The 19,290-nt window shown below is 32.7% G+C and overlaps 3 protein-coding genes across 3 annotated transcripts; 2 read left to right on the forward strand and 1 right to left on the reverse strand.

Annotated features, from left to right (window-relative positions):
- The first annotated feature begins 730 nt into the window (after positions 1-730).
- On the forward strand, positions 731-3,980 carry LOC125222283 (uncharacterized protein At1g32220, chloroplastic). Its single transcript, XM_048124806.1, has 7 exons — positions 731-1,004; positions 1,482-1,584; positions 1,670-1,758; positions 1,913-1,968; positions 2,389-2,535; positions 3,336-3,461; positions 3,549-3,980. The coding sequence occupies exons 1-7, from the start codon at positions 889-891 to the stop codon at positions 3,827-3,829; spliced, it is 918 nt and encodes a 305-aa protein (XP_047980763.1). The 5' UTR covers positions 731-888; the 3' UTR covers positions 3,830-3,980.
- A 410-nt stretch (positions 3,981-4,390) lies between these two features.
- LOC125222285 (proteasome subunit beta type-3-A) lies at positions 4,391-7,063 on the reverse strand. Its single transcript, XM_048124807.1, has 7 exons — positions 6,915-7,063; positions 6,649-6,830; positions 5,966-6,073; positions 5,528-5,617; positions 4,997-5,081; positions 4,742-4,836; positions 4,391-4,641 (listed from the first exon to the last, which is right to left on the reverse strand). The coding sequence occupies exons 1-7, from the start codon at positions 6,918-6,920 to the stop codon at positions 4,593-4,595; spliced, it is 615 nt and encodes a 204-aa protein (XP_047980764.1). The 5' UTR covers positions 6,921-7,063; the 3' UTR covers positions 4,391-4,592.
- A 1,290-nt stretch (positions 7,064-8,353) lies between these two features.
- LOC125221703 (beta-galactosidase 16-like) lies at positions 8,354-17,834 on the forward strand. The gene is made up of 19 exons (XM_048123913.1): positions 8,354-8,384; positions 11,460-11,563; positions 12,347-12,442; positions 13,081-13,193; positions 13,290-13,356; positions 13,493-13,585; positions 13,721-13,864; positions 14,625-14,719; positions 14,824-14,932; positions 15,016-15,100; positions 15,432-15,550; positions 15,637-15,801; positions 15,864-16,045; positions 16,164-16,252; positions 16,339-16,448; positions 16,622-16,714; positions 16,864-16,968; positions 17,396-17,541; positions 17,697-17,834. Exons 1-19 carry the CDS (start codon positions 8,354-8,356, stop codon positions 17,812-17,814), a joined length of 2,064 nt encoding a protein of 687 aa, XP_047979870.1. The 3' UTR covers positions 17,815-17,834.
- The last annotated feature ends 1,456 nt before the right edge of the window (positions 17,835-19,290 follow it).

Here is a 19,290-nt window from a genome sequence, read left to right on the forward strand (position 1 = left end):
TCCAACCAACCAAACAAAAAATAATTGTTAAGAAATATAAAATTTAGCAATATTTTCTATCCTACATAATTTAATACAATATGGATTACATAATTTTCTTAATTCTAAACTTAGAATAAACATTTAAATAACTTGGGATAGGAGTAATTATTTTTAATGTATTAAACTCAACCCAGGCCCAATTAGCACTATTGTTTACTTTGGGCTGTTTCATGCGCCCGGTTATTATATTTTGTGTTGTGAGGACTATGCATTTAATTTTGTTCAATTCATCTTTTAGTACTAAAAATTTCTGAGGTTAACTCTCTATTATAACCTAAAATGATAAATGTATACATTGAAAAAATCGATTCAGATTTAGGAAGGACACAAATTAAATTTTTCCATAGTATGCGTTTATTCAAAATTCTGAAGTTGAGCATAAAGAACTAAGAAAATTACTACTGCATCATTTCATATAGAAACAATTACTATGAAAATGAGTATTTTTAAACAACCCTTCACAAAGAACATTATAATATTTTAATATAAAAAATAAACAAAATATTTGTCAACTTGAAAATATAGAAATTTGATACTCCATATTTGTAGCACCATTTCGATTTAAATTCAACAAAAATATCTACTTGAAAATATAGAAAAGAAAAAGTTAGAATAAAAACTACCAGAATTAGGGTGTCCATAAAAATAAAAATAAAAATAAAATCTTGAATAAATAATTAAAAAATTGATGAGTGTGAGTTAGCACAGAAGCGAGCAACTCCTCTCCCCAATTTCCCATGAAGCTACTTCCTCTCAAAATCTGGTGATTGATCGGTCACGACAAATTCATTCAACTGCATCAGCATAAAAGGGGGATAATTTCAGACGCAATTCGGCTTGGTAGAGATGGCGTCAATTTCCTGCATCGCCTCCTCCATTTCCGCAGCTACTTCGCAATCGACTACACCTCTATTTTCCCCCTTTTCCGCCAACCCCCATTTCGTTGGCTTCTCTTACCGCCGGTAGGTATTCTCGAGTTGTATGAGTATAGCTCAATAGTTTGTTTGTTTAAATTTGGGGCTAAGATTGGTGGCTAAATTATGTGTTTACATGGGATGAGTTAACTTAAAATGCCTAATTTTGAGCTTTCAGAAATTAGGTAAATTGATTTGAATACTCAGTAGTTTACTAGATATTTTGCTATACTCTTATATGTGGAATGCTTCGTATTGGAAGTATAAAATTGTTTCTATGAGCTGCTTCAGAATTATGATTTTAAAGCTCTGCTACGAATTAGTGGAATTTATTTTTTTTCTTTTACCATGAAGACCTTTGTAACAGCTTAATGATATTGTAGTTATAGTCATTGTTTGTTGTAATGATAAGTAATTGTAGTTTCCTTTGAATTGGTTGCACTATTGAGAAGAGGGTGGTGAGGAGTGAGTTATCTCGATTTCAACTATTTTTCACTGTTTTAAAGATCTATTCTTCTTTCATAGATCACACAGGGTTGGTATAAGGTGCAGTTACTCTGGCTCTGGCATTAGAGAGGATTCGAATGTCGGTACTATTGATGTTGTTGCTGATGTTAAGACTGAGCGAGTACGTTGTCAAGATTTATGTTGATCATTTGTTACATGGAGCTTATGTAGATTCGTGAGCTAATCATCAGTTGTTTGGTGACCAGGTTGTAGTTTTAGGTGGCAGTGGCTTTGTGGGTTCAGCAATATGCAAAGCTGCAGTATCAAAGGGTATCGAGGTCATTAGTCTTAGCAGGTGCAAGATTGTTGCTTGAATAATGTTTTCTCTCTCATGTGGCAGTAAAGTCCTATGGATTCTCATATAAAATTATGTTAATGGAACAAATTTAAAGTTATAAGTTCCTCTGGATGGTATCCACTGATAAATTATGAACTCTATTTGTTAACAGGTCAGGCCGACCATCTTACTCGGATGCATGGGTAGATCAGGTCACTTGGCTGACAGGCAGGTTCTTTTTTTTTTTTTGTTTTTTCTCTCTTATGCGGCTTCGACTGATATTGAGTACAGTTTGATCATTCAAATGTCAATTATGCGCGTGTGATAGATATAGTGATCTTTAAATGATTATGTTTTCAAAGTTTCATAATCCCTTCAAACTCTCAGCCAAGGATCATTGAATCAACAAAAACAAGGACTTGATTAGAACCAGAATTGAATAACTATAAATGCGACAACACAACAAAAATAATCAACGATTGTATCTCCATTTCTCCATGGATGATTTTTTGCCACAATACCTCTTTCTCTTCTATGCGCATATTTGTGTTTTTTTGTATCCTAATAAAACCTAATACGGCGTAGTAACAGATTACTGACCTCTCACAATCTTCCAACTAAGCAATGAAGATGATTGTTGATTTTCAGGAGATGTTTTTTATGCAAATTGGGATGAAGTGCTTCCAGGTGCTACTACAGTTGTTTCAACACTTGGAGGTTTTGGCAGCGAGGAACAGATGCAAAGGATCAACGGCGAGGCTAATATAGTAGCAGTAAATGCTGCTAAAGAGTTTGGTGAGTATTTGTGCCTTTCATATTATGATTTTTATCCAACTAAACATGGTAGCTTATAGAGAGACTGGTGTAATTTCTATTGTGCTTGAGAAGTTGTGTGGAATTTCTCATTCCTTTGTATTTCAATGTGGATGTGTATTTATATTGTTTTTCCATTATGAGTGCACCATTACCTATCCCTTTGCCTTTTGTAAGTAGAGCACCCCTGGCATGAGAGTGCATTATGAAAACAATAACCAAAAGTTTAATGTTATATGACGGGTACTGGGAACATGTCTTTGCTGAGTCGACATCACGTTAATATCTGTGCTGTTTATTCCGAGCTGATTGCGATTGTCTGGACAATGGTAGCATACAATCTATCTTCTCTGCTTACTGAGCTAACTAAGTTTAGGACCACCGTCATCAAACTTCAAAGGCATGCTAATATATTAATCAACCCAAATGCTTTATCTTGACTGTATTATGATTCATATATTATCACTCTATTATTCTGTCATGGCCTTGATTATGCCTGTGCTGTGTCACATTGTCTGGTGGTTTGAGTTCATTCAATCAGCTTATTTGTTCATATTTATTTAGTTGTCAATATGCTTATCCCAAAAAATCCATACTAAGTCTACTCGGGAAGTCACCATGAGTCTGCTTGCTCGTTTTTCTTTCTCTCTTTTTTAATGTTCTCATTTCCTAGCGAACTAAACTTAAGAAGATATATCCAATTGGCATATTAGCAAGTCAAGAAAGACGTTTTCAGTTTACCTGCCATCAATATTGATCAGTTTACTTTCATCTTGACACAGGTATTCCCAAGTTCATATTGATCTCGGTTCATGATTACAATTTGCCATCCTTTCTACTATCGAACGGTTACTTCACTGGGAAAAGGAAAGCTGAATCCGAGGTTCTGTCCAAGTATCCAGCTTCAGGTACTTGCAGACACTCCTTTACTAGTATTATTTATCACATCAGTTTGGACAATACAACATTGATGGTCTATGATGGAACTTGGGCAGGCGTTGTTTTCAGACCGGGGTTCATATATGGGAAACGAAAGGTCGATGGTCTCGAGATTCCCCTGGACTTAGTTGGGGAGCCAGTGGAGAAACTTCTCAACGCTGTACAGAATTTTACCAGACCTTTGAACTCTCTGCCTGCCTCTGATCTACTGTTGGCTCCCCCTGTCAGTGTAGACGACGTTGCGTTCGCGGTAGTAAATGCCGTCTCTGATGATGATTTCTTCGGCGTTTTCACCATCGAGCAAATCAAGGAAGCTGCAGCAGCAGCAAAGGTCTGAAATGTTTTTTGTAGAAACCTTGCAAGACTTGAGGTCTTGTACATTGCATCATGCAATAAACTCAACTTAAGAATGATAGCTGTGATGACTGATGTATTAAGGTTTCGCTAAGAATTTAGCAATCAATCCATAGCTAGAATTTTCTGATTCATATTTAAAGTTTGATATACACTTAACTATTAAGTAGGATAGACAAAACTTGCTGCTCCTCACAATTTTATCTTAAATTTTTTTTAAATATTTTTTTTGTATTCTAACCTAAACAGTTACTATTATATACTATCCTGTTATATGTAATCTATCTTCATAATTTTCAATTAATGCATCTCGTTTCCTAGATAATCTACAAGACTACAACCTCTTCAGCTATTTGTTTGAACTAAATACCGGTATTACCATATTTACCGTACCAGAAAAGCTAATTAATTTTCCATATTTTTTGATATGGTATAATACTACCTTATAAGAAGATGCTGGTAAGTTAACGGTATGATTTTTTCTAACCAAGTCATTCTAATCAATAATTTCTGGTACAGAGTGAATAAAATTGACAGGAAAACATGAGAACTAAAAGACGTGAAATGCATAAATCGCACAATTATGGTGGCCTGTTTAAAAACTCCACATTGATGTTTTGAGACAAGGAAAAAGCTTAGAATAAGGCATGAAATCACCAACAGTAAATGAATTGTCCCATCAACATAAGCAAGCCACTATTAAAATAAAGTACATAGCCTTCTAGTCTTTGAGCTCCAAAGAAATATCAATCCATTCTTCCCTTGAGAATTCTCTCCGTAACTTCAGTCGGTGTGCTGTTGCAATTATACAATATTCATTCAAACATTTAAGGTTCTGAATGAAATTACTTAAAAGTGACTTGAAAGAATGAGATTTCATCACAAAAATACTTACACGAGGTAAACATGTCCTCCCCAGCCACTCAAGCAGTCACGGTCTACTGACGATATCAGAGCTTGTGAGATGGTCTCGAACAATTCCTCAGCTTCCTGAATTTTGGCATAAAATTAAATTTTAACATGTGGATTCCTTTCGTTTGTATTACACGAACTTGTTTTTAAGCACCAAAGTATTCATTCTCTGATTTAAATCATTTGGCGACTAAAGCTAATTAGTCAGATATAAGCAGCATCAAGTATAGTAGCAAACCATGTCAGGTTTGAACATTGATTCGCAGGCACCATAGAGTGATTCAGAGGCAGTTCCAGCGACAACAAAATCTTTGGCAAGTTCCCTGCATTCATATGGAAAGAGAAGAGTTAAAAGAAAGAAGGAAATGATAATATCCCTGGATAAGCATTACCCAAAAAGATGGAGGGCATATAGTAACACTAGTAGTAACCAAGTAAAAATATAAAAGAAATAATATTAACAACCTCTCAACGAGCATCAAAGCGGTATTTTCTTCAGAGTATACGAGAAATTGTTAAAAGATTTCAATCTCCGTCTCATTTGAAGAAGAAACTTAGTTATTCATTGTATATATTAAGCCTCAATTGCTTCCAAAGAATTGAAATGCCTCCATATTTTCACATTGAGCTATAGTTTCTACATCACTTGCAATATAAGGGGAAGACCCATCAAATCATAATGGCATAGTAGTTAGGCCACAGTTTGAAGAAATCTCGTTAGCAAAGAAAATGAAATGATAAGAAGACGAAGAAAAGGAGTTTAGCGTACTTTGCCCCAATTGAATCCATGGTGCAAATGAAGGGTTTGTCATCATCTCCCAATCCAGCAATAACAGGTTGGCAAAAGTATGGACCAAATCTGAACCAAATAAAATGAAATACATTAGATATCCGATCCTTTTCTTGGACAAATATGCCACCTCCAAGTCCAGAAATTAAAGAGCAGAATATAAATTTTCAAGGGTAAAACATTGTCAACTAGTACAAAACAAAATATATGGAGTACAACTTAAGCCCTCCACACAAAAATGGAATAACTAGAGGTGGTAATGGGAGTTATCGGATTGAAGTCATTGAACTATTGAATCCAAATCAAAAGTTGCCCGCATCTACATTTACCAAAGACAGGAGAATAATCTCTGAAACAGCTGTGGACAATATCAGTTCCAACCACACTAGACATAAACTCTGGAATAGTCTTATGTACCTTTTCTCGTAGAGAACTGCGGATACGAGGCTAGCAAATGTTTCAGGCTTCATGTCCCTCTCTTCCCTAAGATGATATAACTTGTGCCGGAATACAAGCCTCTGATACCTTCAAGTGGATTCAACCAAAACACAAATCAATAGGCCAGATTACAAACTATGCAAAAAACATAAGCATGCATATAGTGCATCATAAACATGCATAACTGAAGTACCAACACTATCTTCACATGCGTCAAAACTAGAACCATTTTTGTTTAATACTCTCCTCAACCAAAATCCTGGACAGTGAGACATAAATGGCTCTCAATGCTGGCAACTAAGAGACATGTGGGGTGTTATCAGTAAGGTTTCTGAAATAGTGCATGTACATTTTCTCCTAATTTTTTATTGATCCGTGAGGTGTTAAGCAATGGTTATGAGTCTTTATGTTCATAATTTGTACAATAATCGGTAAAAAACACATGCATTGTCAAAATCATTATTTTTTCTGCAAGGGAGCTATAGGCTATAGCAAATGTTATTAGTGGAGTATCATTCTGAGCACCATATATACCATCTTTTTTTAAAGCCTGTGTGAAAAGCAAAGAACTGGAAAACAATTTTAAAAAAACGCAAAGAATTATCATCCCTAACCAAAATCGATGAGCGCTGGTAAGAAATTGGTAAAGTAGATGAGCTTACAGAGTTTGGGCATCAGTAGCGAGGCCAGCAAGACCGATGAAGAGCTTATGGTGGATCCTGTAAATCTTCTGAAAGTCGGTGGCGATCGTCTGCAGCTGCACGCCGAGCCTCCGGTCGCTGGCGATGGCGAAGCAGTTCTTCCCCACCATCGCCACCAGGGCGCTCCCATTATACTCAAAGATCTGCAATTCATCCAACTCAACAAATCACATACACGAAATGGGGGCGAACCGAATATAGGGTTGTCAACAAATTCAAACACTCACCGACATTTAGATGCAGAAAATGATCAAATGCCAAAGCTTTTCTTCGCAATACTTTGTTTGTGTGATTTTGAGGGATTAGAGAAGAATATGAGCTTCTTTTGGAGCGCGATTGCTTGAAAGAGGGGACACTCCGAGTCCGACCGCTTGAATCACCCGACCCGGCTCCGAGTATTGGTTCATGACAATTGGGCCATTTAAGTGGGCCTAATATTTTACTCCCTCCGTCCCCGATTAAAAGTCACACTTTTCCATTTCAGTCCGTCCCCAATTAAGAGTTACACTTCATTTTTACAATAAATAGTAAGTAGGTCCTACATTCCACTAACTGAATTCACTCACATTTTATTTTAAAACAATATAAAAAATGGGTCTCACATTCCACTAACTTTTTCAACCAACTTTTCTTTACATTTCTTAAAACTCGTGCCCGGTTAAAGTGTGACTCTTAATCGGGGACGGAGGAATTAGTTTGTTTTTCGTGAAATATCCAATATAAGAGAATTTACAAAAACTCTTTTTTTTTCTCAAAGTCCAGAATTTATCTATTGTATATTTTAATAATAATAATACTATTCCGTCCACGAAAATTTGTCTCATTTTTTCATTTCCGTCTTTCCCCCAAAATTTGTCCCATTTCACTTTTACCATTTTTAGTAGTGGATCCCATATTCCACTTACTCATTCCTACTCACATTTTATTATAAAACTAATATATAAAAATAGGACCCACAATCCACTAACTTTTTCAACTCACTTTCCATTACATTTCTTAAAACCCGTGCCCGGTCAACTGGGACGAATTTTTATTGACGGAGGTACTAATTATTATTATTATTATTATTAAATTGCTGGAATACGATACGACACCACATCATGCATTTAATCACAATCATACATTGTATCTCCGTCCATTAAAAATCGACATAGTCGTGTATGGCACAAATTTTAATGTGCAATTAGGAAGGTAATGGTCTAATGGAGGGGGGGGGGACACGTAAGAGAAAGTGTTAGGGGATTGTGAGGTCCACATTATTACCACTGCATTGAAATGTTTAAAACTTTTCATATTTAAAAATTAATCTAATTTTGATGGACGATTCAAAATGATAAAACTGATCTATTTTTAGTGGACGAAGGTAGTACGGTATTTTGAATTTGTATATACAAAACAAATCCCTATATATTACTCTCTCCATTTCATGTTTAATAGTCATTTTTCTATGCTGGAAAGTTCCGAGTAGTGGTGGAGCCACGGTGGGGCATGCCCTTGGCCCCCAGCCATTCGCGTTTACACTATAATATATATATTCAGAAATTGTTGTTAAAGAATTTGATAGTGCAGTTGGCAGTTACACTCAGACTTTGGATCATGCTTGCGGTGAGGTGCTGAGTTCGACTATCACCCATACCATAAATTTTTTATTTTTAATATTTGCCGAATGCTAGTACTCCTTGTCTCCTTCATTTCTTGTCAAATCATTCTAGATGCGCTATACTTACCAAATGACTTTTAAAGATTATTTTAAAACTTTTACCAAATGCTATATTCTAATTTCTTTTTTGTCAAATTATATATTAGAGATGTGCTATTTTTATCCAATAACTTTACTGCCAAATCGTTTTTCAGAAGTGTATTATAGTAGTACTATTTAATCAATGACTTTTAATGGTTATAGTTTGAAAGGATGTTATTTGTTCAATAATTTGTAAATATTATAATATATATTATATTTTAAATTACTTTTTTTATTGCTATTGTAATATAATTAATAGTTTCATCAAAGTTTTCCAATATACAATTAACCTATTAGCTTTACTTATAAAAAACTTAATTTTATTAGTAGGTAAAATTCTTTTAAAGGTAATCACAAAATGCTTATATCAATTATTCTCGATTAGATTAAGTTTGCTTGATATGCATTTATTTGTTGAGTATTACATATCTGAAACCATACCCTTAATTTTTAGATCTTCTAATTCTAAATGCTGAAAAAAAGGCAAAACATATAAAGGTCTTACTACGACTAATTTCTATGACAAAACCATCGAGAGATACCTGGTTGGCTCCGGCACTGGTTCCAAGTTGATTGAGTCATTTTTATTTTCGTCAAAAAGTAATTATTTGTCTTGCTTATTCTTTTTTCATCTTTCTTATTTTATTCATCATTCTAATTTAACATACTATTCTTAAATTTTGTATTAAAAGAAATGTCTCTGATAACAAGAAACTGATAGAGCAGTAAAATGCCATTTAATGTAATTAATTAATTAATTGAGTATACTAGAGTGGATTGATCCCAAGTGGATTACGTGTCCTATACACGTTATACAAAATTTTAATATAATTAGTTTGACCTCTTAAAACAAGACTTCTTTAATATTTTTGGTGTATTGTTAACCTTTTTTAATTAACGCAATATTTCCCGCATCGCCCTATATATTTGGTCCATCTATCCGTACTCTATATGACTTACCTTCTCCTTGAATTCTGGTTTGCAAAATACTATTTCAGCAAATTGTCTGACTATTTAAACAAACATCGATCAATACACTTAGTCATTAATTTTAGTTTTTATGCATGCATCACGTAAATAAATTCAGACACGGTATGCTGAATTTTTTCAAAATGAACTGAGAACATTTTCAGTCGATATAATCAACCATTTTCAAAATTTGTGAGATTGATCAAAAATTGACCAAACTTGACGGTTTTCTAGCCACTTGTATTATTATTATTTAGTACTTCATTCGTTCCACGAGAGTATGTGCTTTTAGTTGGGTACATATTTTAATGCACAATTGCTAAAGTAAGAGAGTTGTAGAAAGAAAAAAATAATTAAAGTATTATTAGAGCGGTATTAGAAAGAAAAAGAATTTCCAAATTTAGAAAGTGCATACTCTTATGAAATGAACTAAAAAAAAAGAGTACATACACTTTTGGACGGAGGTAGTATTATTTAATAATAATAATAATAATAATAATAATAATAATAATGATAATAATAATATTTATTATTATTATTATTATTATTATTATTATTATTATTATTATTATTATTATTATTATTATTATTATTATTATTATTATTATTATTATTATTATTATTATTATTATTATTATTATTACTACTACTACATATTGCTGGAATACGACACCACATTATGCATTTGATCGCCAGTAGAGATTACCTATTATATTTGGTGCTAGTATTATTTTCTTTTTTCATTTAACGGACAAAACAACATTACCTAAAATTTCATGTCATTATCTAAGTATACTACTACCTCCGTCCCGCATTATACAATTACTTTTTCGCACTCATTTTTTAAAAATGATAATAAATACTCCCTTCGTTCCATAGTAATGGAGTCATTTTGTCATTTTAGTACGTTCCATAGTAGCAGAGTCATTTCCCTTTTTAGTAAAAGTAACACATTTCTTCTCACTTCATTTAATCTCTCTTACTTTATTCTCTTTTCATCTCCCTACCTTTCTCAACCTCTGTGTCGAAAAGAAATGCCTCCACTACTATGGAACGAAGGGAGTAGTTAAAGTCGAGAAATAGTAAAATAAGAGTAAAATAAGAGAGAGAATAAGGCAGAGAAGAGTCTTCTTTACATTATTCTCTCTCTTACTTTACTATTTCTCCACTTTAACTATTTATTACTCCACCCGTCCACGAAAAATAGGGTACTTTGTGAATGGTACGAGTTTTAATGTAGAATTGGTAAAGTAAGAGAGAAGGGAAAAAAGTAAGAGAGAAGTAGTGTTAGTGAAATGTGTGATCCATATTATTAGTAAGAGAGAAGTTGTTGAAAACTTTCTTTTTTTGAATGTGCCAATATTTTTCGTGGACAATAAAAAATGGCAAATGTGTCCTATTTTTCGTGGACGGAGGAAGTATCATTTTTACAAATGAGTAAATGAGTGTAGAAAAGTAAATGTGACAATTAATGGACGGATGTAGTATCTATTATGGAACGAAGATAGTATATTATAAAATGATACATTGGGGTCCATTTGTCACGATTGTATGTGTAGTAAAAGATGTAGTATCAAATGAAGTAGATGTCTCCGATGTTTAATCGCAATGATAAATAAAATATTGTGAAATGGTATAAATCTGCGAAACAGAATCACAATATAATATAGTAAAATGCGATTTTGTGGTTGCATAAACAAAACCAAATGCAACGCGTGTTTTATTAATTGAGCATACAGAGTGGTTACAATTGGATTGCGAGTCCTATACACGTTCTATAAAAATTTAATATAATTTTCTCTCAAAACAAAAGAAAGCATTTTCGATGTATTAGTGACATATTTTAATAAATGCAATATTTTCGGCATCACCCTATATATTTACTCCATCTATCTAAATTATGACTTACCTTCTCTTTGAATTCTGTTTTGACTTCATGTGTTTTCTTATGCTATAATTGGTTTCGTGCATAATCTAAGTGATACTATAATTTGTAAAGAGATGACGATGGGGTGGGCGTTGGTGTTGGTGTTGGCCATGGCGGCGACGGCAGCGGCGGCAGGTGGTGGCGGCGAAGTGAGGTATGATGGAAGGTCGCTCATCATCAATGGGCAGCGGAAGCTTCTCTTTTCTGGCTCTATTCATTATCCAAGAAGCACTCCCGATGTATAATCTCTTTCCTATCTATCCCTCACATGCATAAATATATATAGAGATGTAGTAATTAATTATGCATCTTTACTACAAACTGCTAACTAAATCTTGCCCAATTAGACTTTTAGATTTGATGTACAGATTGACATCTTTTTTACATGCAGCAAGTCGACATTCGTATGTTTTAATCTCGATTGATATTTGTATGTTTTAATTCCGGTTATGATGATATTATTTATCATCTGTTGACATCATATATGGAAATCTAATAAATGTGATTTAGTTTGCGGTTTGTAGTAATGATGCAGTTTGCAGTATAGTGCTATATCACTTGAAAACAAAATCAAGTTTTTTATACTACCTATTATGCCAAAATCAAAGCAATGGTGTATTATGTAAAAATGATACTCTCACATCCACGAAAATAATATTAATTGTAGACGACACGAGTTTTAATGAAAATTTGATAAAGTAAAAGATATGAGAGAAAATGTAGATGAAGTAGAAAAGAGAAAGAGAAAAAGAAAAAGAGAGAGAGGAGAAAAAGTGATTAAAGTATGAGTGAAAATTTTCATTATTGAAATGTGACTATTTTTCATAGAAATCTCAAAATGATAACATGAAGCTATTTTTCATAGACATAAGGACTAATAATATTACTGTTACTTATTTACAAAATGTGCACTAGAAATAGTCATATTTTTTGACGATCCATTAAAATTAGTCTCTTTTATATGCATTTGATGATTATGAATGTCCATTAAAATTAATCTCTCTTATACGAATTTTATACAGATGTGGCCATCTTTAATATCTAAAGCTAAACAAGGAGGACTTCATGCCATTGACACTTATGCATTTTGGAATCTACACGAGCCCAGGCCAGGCCAGGTATGACTATTGATCATTTTCTTATAAAAACAAGGTCATGACAAGTATGACTACTAATCATCTTTTAAGAACCTTGGACGTCCATAACATTGTACTCCTCCCTCCATCTCATAAAAGTATGAACTATTTTCTTTTTAGTCGGTCCCACAAAAATATAAAAGTATGCTCTCTAATATAGAAAACTTTTTTCTCTCTAATGAGGTGAGATTCATTCCAATAACAATATTTCAACAATATTTTCTTTGTATTTCTCTCTTACATTACCAATTGTGCATTAGAACTCGTGTCCAATCAAGAGTGCATACTCTTTTGGACGGAGGGAGTATATATAAATATAGGCGATTTCATTTTTAGGTGATTTGTGTATATATACACTCCCCCTGTCCCAATAAAGAGTCCCAATAAAGAGAGTAAAGTGAGAGTGATGAAAAGGTAGAGACATGTTATTTCCAATTTAGGAAACATTTTATTTTTAATAGAATAATCTTGAAAAAAAAACATTTCATCGTCAATAGAATAAGTATATCACTTTGCTCTTAGTACTCTACTACATTATTAACACTCCAATTTATGTCTCAACTTTACAAACACCTTATACATTATATTTCGTTAATGTACTAATTTTATGGAAATTTCAGTATGACTTCAGCGGAAGAAACGATATAGTGAGATTTATCAAGGAAGTTCAATCTGAAGGCCTTTATGTTTGTCTAAGAATAGGGCCTTTTATAGAGGCCGAATGGTCTTATGGGTAATTAACCAAATATTGACTAGAAATTCCGACTTATTAGTTCAAGATTAATCGGCATTGCATCGTAACTGATATTTAGTAATTTGCGTGCTATAGAGGTCTTCCATTTTGGCTCCATGACATTCCCGGGATGGTATTTCGTTCCGATAACGAACCGTGGAAGGTATGTACTGTATCTTTTTTCAATTCTTGGTAGTTTAGTTACTCGGTAGTTGTGTAAGACGTGTTACACTATGTTATATAGTTAAATCGAAAAATGTAAATAAAATAATATTCCTATATTACCCTTGACGCGACAGATTCACATGCAAAATTTTACGACAAAGATAGTGAATATGATGAAATCCGAGAATTTATTTGCGTCACAAGGAGGACCTATCATACTATCTCAGGTTCAATTTCTCTCTCCATTTCTCTCATTTTTCAATTATAATAGGCATTGAACATAAATAATTGCATCATAGATTCTAAAGACACTGTCTAATAGACCATTGTAATCTCTTGTAATAAAAATGGTATGATTTCAGATCGAAAATGAATATCAAAATGTGGAAAAGGCATTTGGCAACAAAGGGCCGCCTTATGTCCGTTGGGCCGCGGAGATGGCTGTGGGCCTCAAGACCGGCGTGCCATGGGTTATGTGCAAGCAAGATGATGCTCCGGATCCCGTGGTAAACTCCATTTCTCAATTTCCTAATTAATGTTTGATTTTTTCAAAATATTGGAATAATTCATATTATAGGAAATTGCAAATTAATATATGTCATCCCTAACCCTTTTACACCAAACTAAAACTCATTTATGCCATGTCCAACCATTTCTCAGTGTCATGTGGGCCTCAAGACTGGCATACCTTAGGTCATTTCCGATCATTTACAACAATCTCAAACTCATTTTTGAGTATATGTCACACCAAAAAGTAATTTTACTCCAACAATTTACACAAAACTCAAATTTTATAGTACCATTTTTTAGTATGTGTCTCACAAAAATTTTGGCCGTAGACCCATATTTGGTGTTGTTCTATAGGAAAATGCAAAAATAAGTTTGAGTCTGTAGTATAATCGGAGAAATTTTCTAGACTAAAAAATGATTTTGTGTATGGTTGACGATGACCTAGTATTACGCATTGAGCATGTACACTTTAACATATTCGAATCGAATAGATGAGTCTAATACTTTCATACACATGTATGCCAATCTGATGTACAAACAAATCACGATCAATCAAAGAAAACTAGAAAATTCCTGATTGATAATACACATTATATGTATGACAAGGAGCATAGTTCTAAACTGTGTTATGAAGTTCTAAATTTAGCTATTACAACTATTTCTCTACTATGGAGTATATACTAACCGACTCTTGGCCCATGTTTAAATTAACTTATTAAAATCTAATATTCTATGAATCTTTCAATACATCTACAGATTAATGCCTGCAACGGGTTGAAATGTGGGGAGACATTTGTAGGACCAAATTCACCAAATAAGCCAGCAATTTGGACTGAAAACTGGACACATTTGTAAGAGATCAAATATTTACATTATTATTTATTACTACTATATATTTTACTGTTTTATAAGTTATATCCATGAGATGTATAAACCACATTTTGTTACAATGAAGCTATGATGTGTACGGTAATATCACCAAAATCAGACCGGCTGAAGACATTGCATACCACGTCGCTCTATTCATTGTCAAAATGAACGGAAGCTACATAAATTATTACATGGTATGTTCCAATTTCCGACCATTTTGACACTACTATTACCACTCGTATTTCGACTACTATTACATGGTTGTTTGGCTTTCTAGTATCACGGGGGAACCAATTTCGGAAGGAACGCTGCTGCATTTGACATAACTAGTTATTACGATCCAGCTCCACTAGACGAATACGGTAACTACTAACTAACTAACCTCAAAATCGAAACTGGTGTTACAAAATTAAATATGATGCGACAACAAAATTACATTGCTTCGGATAAATCAATGTTGTTTATTTACACTTAAAATAGAATGACTTCATTTTGGTGTAACAAATAGTATTTGATATTGTCATATTAATTTTGATTTTGACCATGGTAGAAAAATAGCAAAAAATTAAAATGATGTCATTTTATATTTCATTTCAAAAGTTAGAGATTAACTAGAAGTTAATGAAAAATTGCGATGTGGATGTTAAATTATCTGTTTCTTTTTGCATCTAATTAACTTTCCATAATTCATAGGTTTAATCAGAGAACCAAAATGGGGACACCTGAAGGAGCTTCATGCAGCAGTTAATCTATGTTCAGACACCCTACTACATGGAACTCAAACTAACATCTCTTTGGGCGCACTGCAACAAGTAAAATTTTCGACTATCGAATAAAAAATTATTTTTATTTTGAGACCGAAGAACTCGTAAATTTATTTATTTTTTTAAATTAACAGGCGTATGTATACAAGGGAGTGAAAAACGAATGTGCAGCATTTCTTGTGAACACAGATGGCGCAAAGGATGCAAGCGTCCAATTTCAGAATCAAACATATATAATTCCTCGAAAATCAATTAGCATATTGCCCGATTGCAAAACAGAGGCATTCAACACAGCAAAGGTAACACATTAAGTTCTCACCATCAACGTGTGATTGCTTATACTCCCTCTGTCCATGAATAGGTGAGCAGTAAAGAAAGTACGAGAGCAATGACACCAATGGTGAAGTTGGATTCAAAAGAGATGTGGGAAGAATTGGATGAAGCAATTGCAGTGTTTGGTAATACCTCTTGGAAATCAAATAGTTTGCTAGAGCAAATGAATACCACCAAAGATACATCTGATTATCTGTGGTACACTGCTAGGTAAAAAATCCAGATTATTTCATCTAACTTATTAAGTTTGTTACATACTACTTCTATATTCCAACAATTAAATTGGATAACTCGAAATTCCGACCTCTTTTTCTATTATTATTTGCAGTTATGAGCAATCTGCGGAGCAGTCTACTATGATAAGAGTGAATTCTCGAGGTCATGTGCTGCGCGCATTCGTCAATGGAGAATTTATAGGTGAGATAATATTTAATTTATTACTAGATAAGAAAGATATTAAAAATGTAGAAAATTCAGACAATAATAGTATTGTTTTGATTTAGGTTCGGGACATGGGACTTTCGGAAATCAAAGATTCATTTTGGAGAAAAATGTTTCTTTGAAAAGAGGAGTAAATGACATTTCCTTGCTAAGCATAATGGTTGGCTTACCGGTAAATTGACTTGATCATATTCACCTTTTGAATTTCTGCACAGTTTTTTGCTATCCATTAGGCGTTGTTCTCCTCGATGTTTTTCGGTTCAAGTGTTTCATTTTATCAAAGTTGATTTGGCATCTTTTGGGTAGAAGTCATTATTTTTTCATTAGTAAATTTGTGTACTATAGGATTCAGGGGCGTATATGGAGCGTAGAGCATCTGGATTAGAGAATGTGGTAATAGGAGGAAAAGACTTGTCTAACCTTTCATGGGGATATCAGGTATGTATAAATTCGTGTGAGACCTTCTCATCTTAAGATGGGTCTTGCTATGACCCTCCTCTATTTTACGACATTACCCGGCCGCTCCAAAATTGCTTAAATGCCTTCTTGAAATTTGACTATTTTATTGGATTTATTGCAATGCAAAGGTTGGGTTAAATGGAGAAAACATGCAAGTTTACACACAAGATGGATCACAAAAAGTAAAATGGAACAAATTTCCCTCTTCTTCTCGGCAACTTAAATGGTACAAGGTATGTAAGAATTATTACCAGCAATGCTCTGAAAGCAAACTGTCGAAATAATCATGAAATTATATGTATTTGTACTAATTATTCTTGATGACTTTTTTGGTAAAATTGTGTATGTGATATCTCAGCCGAAATATCATATGTGGGTATCATTGTAGACGAGTTAACCAACATCTTCTATTCATAAATGAAACGATTTTGTTTGGTTAAAAATATCAACAATGTATTGCACATCTACATCCTGATTTTTTCACCCGTGAGATAATTATGAACAAATCGATACTTTATGATTTTTCTTACTAATTTTTAAAGTTGCAGGATAAAACAAAATTTTACTGTAATATTTCTTGGTAGTTTTCCCTATATTATATATTAATTTATTCCAATAATATAAGTAATTAATTTTTTTTATTGCATTTTCTTTTCTTAGTCAAAATTTGATGCACCCAAAGGCAATGATCCGGTTGCACTAAATTTGGGGTCAATGGGGAAAGGGCAAGTTTGGATCAATGGTGAAAGCATCGGTCGATATTGGATCTCATTTCTCAACTCTCAAGGCTCTCCTTCACAAATATGGTAATCGAAATGTTTTTGTAGCTATTTTTGTTTTGAACTGCAACCCTAGCTATTGTTGTTATTCGTCGTCTTTTTAACTTAATTGATTTTTATAAAAATTAGTAGAATTTCTTGATCATCAATTGTTATAATTTAAATACTTATACATTTTGCAGGTATCACATACCAAGATCATTCTTGAAGGCCAAAGATAACTTGTTAGTAATGTTTGAAGAAGAAGGGGGCAATCCTCTAGGCATATCAGTAGATACTGTTTCAGTAGCAGTCGCATAATTATCTATTTCCTATCAATCTTCATTTGTTTTGCTTTTGTTTTGTTTCACCGCAAGATAAGAATCATGTAACTAAATTTTCTACATCTGAAACTATATATCACAATTGTTTTTTATATTTACACAACATATGAAATAGCTTAAACATCAGACCTGTTTTGTGAGTCACTAACTATTTAATAATGATTAACATCGATTTTCTTGTGTTACATTTTAACTAAAAATCATGAAACCAAAATAAATTTAATAATAATAAAAGATAAATGGAAAATCAGTTAATAATAATTCTCATTCACATATCCATGTATGATCTATCATAGAGATGAAGAAAATCTCCAATTCTTATGAAATACTTACTACATTAGTAACAAATCAAAGTTTAATTCCAAACATAAATCCATAAAAAAATGAAATTAAATCAAATCATAAAATCCCAAGCAAAGAACAAAATGCAGACATAGAATAGATATTATATTCCATCTACTATATATATTCTATGGTAATATTAATACCATCATCACGAGATCAAATTTTGTAATTATATAAAGATTTGCTAAGTTAAATTGGATCCGTAACCCCCCTTATTTGATTGATTTCCGATAAAATAAAGTGTAAAGCGGCCCAAGAGTCGACACTTCTATAATTGAAAGGGGAATATTTAATAATTTTAATATAGTACCATAAATATTGGAGTACTATAGTCTTCCAATTACCCATATGCACTAATATGAATATAAGTTCTTACCTTTCTTCTAATTTAGTTCACACACTAATTTAAACATTTCTTTTCAATATAGTTTTTGAGATACGTACTAAGCTAAAATAGTACTACTTTTCAAAGTGATTTTCGGACATTCTAAGTCACCATTTTTCTTTTCTTTTTTTTTTCTTTTTTTTTTTTCTAGTAGAGTCTTTCATTTAAGTCTAATTTTTAAATTTTGGAATTTTCTGTAGAGACTTTCATTCTAAATCCTTAAATTTTGAAATATCTCTCTCAATTTAGATTTGCTTTATTGTTTGGAATTTCTATAAATCATAGATTGTGTAAATGGAAAAACTCAAAAGAACAAGAGTAGTGATAAACGTACGTATACGTATGTACATAATCGAACTTTTTTAAACATTTTACATTGAAAATCATTTTATAAACATTAATTGATTTAAAATAAATTTCATACTAATCATTTTGCAACACTTCAAGAAAGATTTAAAATTTATACTTAAATATTTGTATATTTAATAAAATATATATTTTCTACTAAATATTGTATATTAATTCAAATCATAGTCGAAATCATGCTACGATTCGACATAAAATTTCTATATCACTTCTTTGTTATTGCTACATATATTACAATAAATAATAAAACTAATTTTTAATTAAATTCACTTAAACCTAAAAATTTTTAAAATATTATGTACATGTACAATTATGTACGATTATCTTTTCTCAAAGAACAAAAGAACAATTAGTAAT

This window comes from Salvia hispanica, chromosome 4 (assembly GCF_023119035.1).
Source record: "Salvia hispanica cultivar TCC Black 2014 chromosome 4, UniMelb_Shisp_WGS_1.0, whole genome shotgun sequence".
Taxonomy (NCBI): domain Eukaryota; kingdom Viridiplantae; phylum Streptophyta; class Magnoliopsida; order Lamiales; family Lamiaceae; genus Salvia; species Salvia hispanica.

Bases quoted from the DNA above. Each gene is read 5' to 3' on its own strand.
- LOC125222285 (XM_048124807.1), bottom strand. The intron at 5,082-5,527 runs GTACGCTAAACT...ATATGAATGCAG, and splicing joins ATGGATTCAATTGGGGCAAA to GGAACTTGCCAAAGATTTTG. The intron at 4,837-4,996 runs GTTTGCTACTAT...GCCAAAATTCAG, and splicing joins CAATGTTCAAACCTGACATG to GAAGCTGAGGAATTGTTCGA.
- LOC125221703 (XM_048123913.1), top strand. From the start codon at position 8,354: ATGCTAGTACTCCTTGTCTCCTTCATTTCTT. The intron at 12,443-13,080 runs GTATGACTATTG...TGGAAATTTCAG, and splicing joins ACGAGCCCAGGCCAGGCCAG to TATGACTTCAGCGGAAGAAA. The intron at 13,357-13,492 runs GTATGTACTGTA...TTGACGCGACAG, and splicing joins CCGATAACGAACCGTGGAAG to ATTCACATGCAAAATTTTAC.
- LOC125222283 (XM_048124806.1), top strand. From the start codon at position 889: ATGGCGTCAATTTCCTGCATCGCCTCCTCCATTTCCGCAGCTACTTCG. The intron at 1,005-1,481 runs GTAGGTATTCTC...CTTCTTTCATAG, and splicing joins GTTGGCTTCTCTTACCGCCG to ATCACACAGGGTTGGTATAA. The intron at 1,585-1,669 runs GTACGTTGTCAA...TTTGGTGACCAG, and splicing joins CTGATGTTAAGACTGAGCGA to GTTGTAGTTTTAGGTGGCAG.